This window comes from Rhinoraja longicauda, chromosome 24, assembly GCF_053455715.1.
Source record: "Rhinoraja longicauda isolate Sanriku21f chromosome 24, sRhiLon1.1, whole genome shotgun sequence".
NCBI lineage: Eukaryota > Metazoa > Chordata > Chondrichthyes > Rajiformes > Arhynchobatidae > Rhinoraja > Rhinoraja longicauda.
In genome coordinates this window covers 33,306,060-33,316,169 of record NC_135976.1, presented here as the reverse complement: position 1 = coordinate 33,316,169, position 10,110 = coordinate 33,306,060, and the positions used below count along the sequence as shown (strand labels likewise).

General features: G+C 49.4%; 1 protein-coding gene across 3 annotated transcripts in view; it reads left to right on the top strand.

Annotated features, from left to right (window-relative positions):
* Positions 1-1,963: 1,963 nt before the first annotated feature.
* The window catches only part of LOC144605342 (N-fatty-acyl-amino acid synthase/hydrolase PM20D1-like), a 58,323-nt gene continuing 50,176 nt past the window's right edge, over positions 1,964-10,110 (top strand). For all 3 annotated transcript variants that reach the window (XM_078420477.1, XM_078420478.1, XM_078420476.1), the window contains exon 1: positions 1,964-2,374. In XM_078420477.1, coding sequence (XP_078276603.1) covers positions 2,050-2,374 — 325 coding nt within the window. In that variant the 5' untranslated portion in view covers positions 1,964-2,049. The remainder of the gene's footprint in view (positions 2,375-10,110) is intronic.

Genomic DNA, 10,110 nt, shown 5'->3' with positions numbered 1-10,110 from the left:
AGGAAAAACTTTTTCAGTCAGAGAGTTGTAAATCTGTGAATTCTCTGCCTCAGACTGCAGTGGAGGCCAATTCTCTGGATGCTTTCAAGAGAGAGCTAGATAGAGCTCTTAAGGATAGCAAAGTCAGGGGGTATGGGGAGAAGGCAGGAACGGGGGTACTGATTGAGAATGATCAGCCATGATCACATTGAATGGCGGTGCTGGCTCGAAGGGCCGAATGGCCTCCTCCTGCACCTATTGTCTATTGTCTGTTGTCTGTTGTCCTATTGTCTGTTGTCTATTGTCTGTTGTCTATTGTCTATTGTCTATTGTCTATTGTCTATTGTCTGTTGTCTATTGTCTATTGTCTATTGTCTATTGTCTGTTGTTTATTGTCTATTGTCTATTGTCTGTTGTCTATTGTCGATTGTCTATTGTCTGTTGTCTATTGTCTATTGTCTATTGTCTGTTGTCTATTGTCTATTGTCTGTTGTTTATTGTCTGTTGTCTATTGTCTATTGTCTATTGTCTGTTGTCTATTGTCTATTGTCTATTGTCTATTGTCTGTTGTTTATTGTCTGTTGTCTGTTGTCTATTGTCTATTGTCTGTTGTTTATTGTCTGTTGTCTATTGTCTGTTGTCTGTTGTCTATTGTCTATTGTCTGTTGTCTATTGTCTATTGTCTGTTGTCTATTGTCTGTTGTCTATTGTCTATTGTCTATTGTCTGTTGTCTGTTGTCTATTGTCGGTTGTCTGTTGTCTATTGTCTATTGTCTATTGTCTATTGTCTATTGTCTGTTGTCTATTGTCTATTGTCTATTGTCTATTATCTGTTGTCTGTTGTCTGTTGTCTGTTGTCTGTTGTCTGTTGTCTATTGTCTGTTGTCTATTGTCTATTGTCTATTGTCTATTGTCTATTGTCTATTATCTGTTGTCTGTTGTCTGTTGTCTGTTGTCTGTTGTCTATTGTCTGTTGTCTATTGTCTATTGTCTATTGTCTATTGTCTATTGTCTGTTGTCTATTGTCTATTGTCTGTTGTCTGTTGTCTGTTGTCTGTTGTCTATTGTCTATTGTCTGTTGTCTATTGTCTATTGTCTATTGTCTGTTGTCTATTGTCTGATGTCTATTGTCTGTTGTCTGTTGTCTGTTGTCTATTGTCTATTGTCTATTGTCTGTTGTCTGTTGTCTGTTGTCTATTGTCTATTGTCTGTTGTCTGTTGTCTGTTGTCTGTTGTCTGTTGTCTATTGTCTATTGTCTATTGTCTGTTGTCTGTTGTCTGTTGTCTATTGTCTATTGTCTGTTGTCTGTTGTCTGTTGTCTGTTGTCTGTTGTCTATTGTCTGTTGTCTATTGTCTATTGTCTGTTGTCTATTGTCTGTTGTCTATTGTCTATTGTCTGTTGTCTGTTGTCTGTTGTCTGTTGTCTGTTGTCTATTGTCTGTTGTCTGTTGTCTGTTGTCTGTTGTCTATTGTCTATTGTCTATTGTCTATTGTCTATTGTCTACCACATTGTTTACAGTGTACCACGTTTACATATCCTGTTGTGCTGCAGCACGTAAGAATGTCACTGTACTTCTGCGTGGGACACACGACAATACAACCCTTTGACTCTTGCTCGACCAGCTCGCTGCCTGTTGTGACCTTCCTTGTCTGTGCATTATCCAGCATCTGCGGTTATTTGTTTCCACTCAACGGTGGGGCTGGGAAAGAGGGTGGAAGGAAGGTTGTTTTTGCAGGGACTGTGTGCGGCTCATGGGTCTGTTGGGGAGTTGGGGGCTGGGTTGCCGGCACCCCTTTTGGCATGGAGCTAGCCTGGGCTAGACCTGGACTGTACAGGAGGGTGCCAGGCTCACTCACACGCCGTTGTCCTGAGCACGTTGTGTTGGAGGGGGCAGGGTTGTGCGAGTTGTCTGTGGGAGGGTTTGTGGGCGGTGTTTGTGAAGTTGCTGTTGCTGCTGCTGTTGTTGCCGGCGCTACTTCACTCGCCGCCGAGGACAGCTGGAGGCAAGACTGGTCCACACACACACAGAGAGAGAGAGAGAGAGAGAGAGAGAGACACACACAGCTCGATGCCAGGCTCTGTCACTGACATGAAGGACAAAAGGACCAGGGTGAGGAGGACCACCGCCCTGGTCGCCCTGGTCATCTTCTCCCTGCTCCTGATCTTCATGGGCGCCCTGTTGATCCGCACCTACACCTTCAGCCCCGGGGACGGGGGCGGCCAACGATGGGAGAGCGCACACCCACCGACCCACGACGGAGACTTCACCCCCCTGGAGAGAGAGCAGATGCTGGAGGTCTTCAGGGCAGCTCTCCGCATCCCCACTGTGTCCAGCGGACAGTCCAGACTCAACTACTCCGCCCTGACACAGTTCGCACTCCATCTATCCACAGGTACCTCTCTCTCTCTCCCTCTCTCTGTCTCCCTCTCCCTCCCCCTCTCCCCCTCATTCCCCCTCTCCCCCTCTCTCCCCTCTCTCCCCCCTCTCTCCCTCTCCCCTCTCTCTCCCCCCTTCTCTCCCTCTCCCCCTCTCTTTCCCTCTCTCTCTCTCTCTCTCTCTCTCTCTGTCTCTCTCTCTCCCCCTCTCCCCCTCTCTCCCTCTCTCTCTGTCTCTCTCTGTCTCTCTCTGTCTCTCCCCCTCTCCCCCTCATTCCCCCCCTCTCTCTCCTCTCCCTCTCTCTCCCCCTTCTCTCCCTCTCCCCCTCTCTTTCCCTCTCTCTCTCTCTCTCTCTCTCTCTCTCTCTCTCTCTCTCTCTCTCTCTCTCTCTCTCTCTCTGTCTCTCTCTCTCCCCCTCTCCCCCTCTCTCTCTCTCTCTCTCTCTCCCCCTCTCCCCCCTCTCCCCCTCTCTCCCCCTCTCTCCCTCTCTCTCTGTCTCTCTCTGTCTCTCCCTCTCTCCCCCTCATTCCCCCTCTCCCTCTCCCTCCTCCCCTCTCTCCCTCTCCCCCCTCTCTCCCTCTCTCCCCCTCATTCCCCCTTTCTCTCCCCCTCTCCCCCTCTCTCCCTCTCCCCCCTCTCTCCCTCTCTCCCCCTCATTCCCCCTTTCTCTCCCCCTCTCCCTCTCCCTCCCTCTCTCCCTCTCTCTCTCACCTGACCCTTCTCTCCGGGATGCTGTCTGACCCCCTGAGTTAGTTACCCCAGCTTTTTGTGTCTTTCTCCAACCCCCCCCCCCCCCCTCCACAATCCCTCTCCGTTAGCCCAACCTGCCCACGCCAAGCCACATGCCCCATCTACACTGGCCCCACCTGCCGACGTATGGCCCCGACCCTTCTAAACCCGTCCCATCCACGCACCTGTCCAAATGTCATTTGAAATGCTGTTATAGTCGCTGCCTCAACTACCTCCTCCGGCAGCTCGTTCCATGCACTCCCCCCCCCCCCCCCCCTCACTCTGTGTGGAAAACGTGCCCCTCAGGTTCCTATCAAATCTTTCCCCTCTCACCTTAAACCTATGTCCAGTGGTTCCCCACCCTCCCCTCTGTGAAGCAACTGTGTGCATTCACCCTGCACATTGCTCTGGTGATTTGTACACCTCTATAAGATCAGCCCCTCAGCTTCCAGCACCCCAAGACTTAAAATCCAAACCTTCCCAACCCCTCCCTCCCTGTAGCTCAGGGCGTGGAGCCCTGGCAACATCCTTGTAAATTTTCTCTGCACTCTCCAGCTTAACAACATTCTTTCTTTAGGAGGACATAGCAACAACCTAAACATAATATTCCCAAAACGGAACAAAATAATCCAAACATGGCCTCACAAACACCTTGTACGACTGTAACAGAATGTCTCTATATACTCAGTACCCTGACCGATCAAGGTCAATGTAACAAAAGCCTTCTTGACCACCATATCTTCCCGTGACACCACTTTCAGGGAACAATGTAACTATATGTATTCTATGGTGTTGGAAGGATGCTGGTTTAAACAGAAGGTAGACACAAAAAGCTGGAGTACCTCAGCGGATCAGACAGTGTCCCTGGAGAAGAGGAATAGGTGGCGTTTCGGGTCGAGACCTTTCTTCAGACTGAGAGTCAGGGGAAAGGGAAATGAGAGATACAGACGGCGATGTAGAGAGAAAGAGAACAAATTAATGAAAGATAAGCAAAAATGTAACGATGATACAGGAAACAGGCCGAAACAAGGGAGAGTCAGTGGATGTGGTGTACCTCGACTTTCAGAAAGCCTTCGACAAGGTCCCACATAGGAGATTAGTGGGCAAAATTAGGGCACATGGTATTGGGGGTAGGGTACTGACATGGATAGAAAATTGGTTGACAGACAGAAAGCAAAGAGTGGGGATAAATGGGTCCCTTTCGGAATGGCAGGCAGTGACCAGTGGGGTACCGCAAGGTTCGGTGCTGGGACCCCAGCTATTTACGATATACATTAATGACTTAGACGAAGGGATTAAAAGTACCATTAGCAAATTTGCAGATGATACTAAGTTGGGGGGTAGTGTGAATTGTGAGGAAGATGCAATAAGGCTGCAGGGTGACTTGGACAGGTTGTGTGAGTGGGCGGATACATGGCAGATGCAGTTTAATGTAGATAAGTGTGAGGTTATTCACTTTGGAAGCAAGAATAGAAAGGCAGATTATTATCTGAATGGTGTCAAGTTAGGAGGAGGGGGAGTTCAACGAGATCTGGGTGTCCTAGTGCATCAGTCAATGAAAGGAAGCATGCAGGTACAGCAGGCAGTGAAGAAAGCCAATGGAATGTTGGCCTTCGTAACAAGAGGAGTTGAGTATAGGAGCAAAGAGGTCCTTCTACAGTTGTACTGGGCCCTGGTGAGACCGCACCTGGAGTACTGTGTGCAGTTTTGGTCTCCAAATTTGAGGAAGGATATTCTTGCTATGGAGGGCGTGCAGCGTAGGTTCACTAGGTTAATTCCCGGAATGGCGGGACTGTCGTATGTTGAAAGGCTGGAGCGATTGGGCTTGTATACACTGGAATTTAGAAGGATGAGGGGGGATCTTATTGAAACATATAAGATAATTAGGGGATTGGACACATTAGAGGCAGATAACATGTTCCCAATGTTGGGGGAGTCCAGAACAAGGGGCCACAGTTTAAGAATAAGGGGTAGGCCATTTAGAACGGAGATGAGGAAGAACTTTTTCAGTCAGAGGGTGGTGAAGGTGTGGTATTCTCTGCCTCAGAAGGCAGTGGAGGCCAGTTCGTTGGATGCTTTCAAGAGAGAGCTGGATAGAGCTCTTAAGGATAGCGGAGTTAGGGGGTATGGGGCGAAGGCAGGAACGGGGTACTGATTGAGAGTGATCAGCCATGATCGCATTGAATGGCGGTGCTGGCTCGAAGGGCTGAATGGCCTACTCCTGCACCTATTGTCTATTGTCTATTGTCTATTGTTAGTTGTGGGCTAGGTGAAAACAAGCTACATAGAGACATAGAAAATAGGTGCAGGAGTAGGCCATTCGGCCCTTCGAGCCTGCACCGCCATTCAATATGATCATGGCTGATCATCCAGCTCAGTATCCCGTACCTGCCTTCTCTCCATACCCCCTGATCCCTTTAGCCACAAGGGCCACATCTAACTCCCTCTTAAATATAGCCAATGAACTGGCCTCAACTACCTCCTGTGGCAGAGAATTCCACAGACTCACCACTCTCTGTGTGAAGAAATGTTTTCTCATCTCGGTCCTAAAAGACTTCCCCCTTATCCTTAAGCTGTGACCCCTGGTTCTGGACTTCCCCAACATCGGGAACAATCTTCCCGCATCTAGCCTCTCCAACCCCTTGACAATGAGACTCAACAGACAATGAGACTCAACAAGACGACTTTGAAACTAGTACAACTTGGGTGGGAGAGGGATGGAGAGAGAGGGGATGCTTGAAGTTAGAGAAGGCAATATTCATACCGCTGGGGTGTAAGCTGCCCAGGCGAAATATGAGGTGCTGTTCCTCCAATTGGCATTTGGCCTCACTCTGACAGTGGAGGGGGCCCAGGACTGAAAGGTCAGTGACCTTTGAGATTTGGGAAGAGGGGGTGGTTCACTAGTAAGGGAGCAGCGGGTGAAGTGGAGAGACCACACACAGCACAGCTAGAAGGCCCTTTGACCCAACACATCCAAGATGCCCCAACCAAGCTGGTCCCATATCCCCCTGAACCTCTCCTGTCCACGTACTTTAGACTTATTTGGTTTAGTTCAGTGACACCATGGAGAAACAGGCCCTTCGGCCCACTGAGTCCGCACTGACCAGCAATCACCCCGTACACTAGCACTCTCATATTCACTGGGGACAATTTCCAATTTCTACCAAAGCCAATTATTAAACCTGCACGTCTTTGGAGCGTGGGTGGAAACCAGGGAACCCAGAGAAAACCCACGCGGGTCACGGGGAGATCGTCCAAACTCCGTACAGACAGCGCCCGTGTTCGGGATCGAACCCCGGTGTGAGGCAGCGACTTCACCCGGCCACCCTAAATGCTGTTATTTTACCTGCCTCAACCATTTCCTCTGGCAGACACAAGGAATTGCAGAGGCTGGTTTACAAAAAAAGACACAAAGTGCTGGAATAACTCAAGGGGTCAAGCAGCATCTCTGGAGATGATGGATGGATAGATGGCATTTCGGGTTGGGACCCTTCCTCAGTTGGAAGTAGTTACCTGACCCGAAACATCATCTGTCCATGTTACCCAGAGATGCCCGACCCGCTGAGTTACTCTAGCAACTCATGTCTTTATTTCCTCTGGCAGCTCGTTCCATACACCCACCACCCTCTGAGTGGTAAAGATTGCACCTCAGGTTCCTATTAAATATTTCTCCTCTCATCTGAAGCCAATGCTCTCTAGTTCTCGAATCCTCGAAATGATCAGGATAGATGCAGTAGATGGGGTGGATGCTGGGGAGCAAAAACAACTCACAGCTGGAGTAAGGCAGTGCGTCGAGCAACATCTGAAACGTGTTGGTGTTCTGAAAGAGCCAGATGGCCGCCAGGGAATGTTGGGAATCCGTTGGGGAATGTTGCCGTCTGGCCCGCTGCAGACTGCTGGAGTAGGTGCTGAGCGACGCACTGAAGCTCGATGCAGCCAACGCCAAGGCTCTGTTGGGGAGGACCACAGTCTAAGGGCCTTCCGCTGCTGGACATTGAGGGCCAGAGTCCAATGCCTACATGAGGGGCAAGGGGGGGAGGTTGTTTAAAGGTATGCAAACATTACTGTGTATCACACTGTTGAATGTGTGGACACTGTGGATGAGTGAAGAAGGCATAGTTTTTAGGTGAGAGGGACAAAGTTTTAAGGAGATGTGTGGGGCGACCTTTATACCCAGAGGGTGGTGGGGGCCTGGAATGAGCTGCCAGGGCTGGTGGTGGAGGCAGGTGCGATAGTGGTGTTTAAGAGGCTTTTAGATCGGCACATGGATATGCAGGGAATGGAGGGGTATGGGTTATGCCCAGGTAGATAAGAGATGGTCTTGGCATTAAGTTCAGCACAGGCATTGTGGGCCGAAGGGCCTGTTTGGTTTAGTTTCATTTGGAGACACAGCGTGGAAGCAGGTCCTTCGGCCCACCGAGTCCATGCCGACCAGCGATCACCCGCACACTAGCTCGATCTTACACACGAGGGACAATTTACAGAAGCCAGTGAACCTACAAGCCTGCACGTCCTTCGGTAGAGTTGCTGCCTTACAGCGAATGCAGCGCCGGAGACTCAGGTTCGATCCTGACTACGGGCGCCGTCTGTACGGTGTTTGTACGTTCTCCCCGTGACCTGCGTGGGTTTTCTCCGAGATCTTTGGTTTCCTCCCACACTCCAAAGACGTACAGGTATGTAGGTTAATTGGCTTTGCAAATGCAAAAATTGTCCCTAGTTGGTGTAGGATAGTGTTAGTGTGCGGGGATCGCTGGGCGGTGCGGACCCGGTGGGCCGAAGGGCCTGTTTCTGCGCTGTATCTCTAAATCTAAAATCTAAAAAAATCTAAACCACCGTGCCATTCTGTACTTGTGCAGCAGTGTTCTCTGGTCTATATTCTAAGAGTTTTTGTACCGTTATGGGGCTTCTATAGATTTTTTATCCTGAATAAAGTTTATTTTTGGAATAACAATCTGTGGAGGGGAAGGAATTGTGAAGGTTTTGGGTGGAGAGTGCGTGCCAGGACTTTAATGGGAGAGACAAGTCGGGCAGTGTTAGGAGGAGAGAGGTTGAGCTGGGAAACGAGGCCGGAATTGTAGCCGTTTCCGGTATGGATGACCTTGTAACCACTGGATGTTTGGAAAATCCCACGGTGTATTGATGTGTTTCTGGGAAGGAAATTAGTTCAGTTGAGGAAATTACTAAACCTGGGACCACATGGTCTAAGAATAAAAGGGAGGCCATTTAAAACTGAGGTGAGAAAAAACTTTTTCACCCAGAGAGTTGTGTCCTCCTCTCTTCCACCTCTTATCTCATGCAGAGATAAGACGGCATAAGGTGTGAAAACGAGACAAAGAGGATGGAGATCAAGGAAAATGTAGAACACTGCATATAATTTTTAGCAACAAAGCAAACAGTGATAAAATGTAATCGGGGACAGTCAGACTGGTCGGAGAACTGGGAAGGGGGAGGGATGGAGAGAGAGGGGAAGCAAGGGTTACTTGAAGTTAGAGGAGTCAATATTCACACCGCTGGGGTTCTGGAGTATTGATCTCTCTTACAACTGGGTTGTGAGATGTATTCAAGAGAGAGTTACTGTAGATTTAGCTCTTAGGGCGAACGGAATCCAGGGATATGGGGAGAAAGCAGGAATGGGGTACTGATTTTGGATGATCAGCCATGATCATATTGAATGGCAGTGCTGGCTCGAAAGGCTGAATGGCCTACTCCTGCACCTATTGTCTGTGTTTCTATGATATCCTCTAAAATGGCGCTCTCTTGTCTGTTTGTGATCTATAACCGTGTGCCTTTTCTTAAAGGCTGCGATTCTCTCTGCCTCCACCACCATCCCTGGCAACGCGTTCCAGGCCCTCACCAAACTCTGTTTAAAGCAAAACTTGCTCCATGCATCTCTTTTAAACGTTGGCCCCTCTCAACTGAAAGCTATGCTCTCCATGCAACAATGCGCGGCGGTAGAGTTGCTGCCTCACAGCACCAGAGACTGGGCTTCGATCCTAATGACAGGTGCTGTCTGTACGGAGTTTGTACGTTCTCACCATGACCGTGTAGATTTTCTCCGAGATCTTCGGTTTCCTCCCACACTCCAAAGATGTACAGGTTTGTAAGTTAATGGGCTTGATATAAATGTAAAATTGTCCCTAGTGTGTGTAGGATAGTGCTAGTGTGCGGGGATCGCTGGTCGGTGCGGACTCGGTGGGCCGAAGGGCCTGTTTCTGGGATGTATCACTAAACTAAACTAAACTGAACTATATTCGCTGAACAACACCCGAGGTCAGGATTGAACCCAGTTCCCTGGAGCTTCGAGGCAGCAGTACTGACCGCTGCACCGCCACGCCGCACAAGATGGGATCTCCAACAACACAACTCTCGGTAGTCAGAGCAGGATGTCGTTGCATGTTTCATGGTAGGAACATCTCAATGCATAACCTCCAGAGGCAAGGGTGCGTGCTCTGCTGTATTAATGCGGGTGGATCGTGTGAAATAGCTGCACAGCCGGTTATGGAGGTGGCTCTGGGGCATTAATAGACAATAGACAATAGACAATAGACAATAGGCAACAGGTGCAGGAGGAGGCCATTCGGCCCTTCGAGCCAGCACCGCCATTCAATGTGATCATGGCTGATCATTCACAACACCTCCGATGACCTGGGCCGGACCTAGTGTGTCACTGAATGGTTGAGTGATGTGGGCTGAATCACCGGCAGCTCAACACCAACAAGACTAAAGAGTTAGTGGTGGGATTCAGGAGGAGAGGAACACCACTGTCCCTGTGTCCATCCATGGTGTGGATGTGCAGTTTACCAGGGAGTACAAATACCTTGGAGTGTACCTGGACAGTAAACTGGACTGGTCCAGGAACGCTGAGGCGCTGCACAAGAAGGGGCAGAGCCGTCTGTGCTGTTTGAGAAGACTCTGCTCCTTCAACATCTGCAGTAAGATGCTGCAGATGTTCTACCGATCGGAGGTGGCCAGTGCCATCTCGTACGCTGGCGTGTGCCGAGGCAGCAGGGCGAAGGCCGCGGA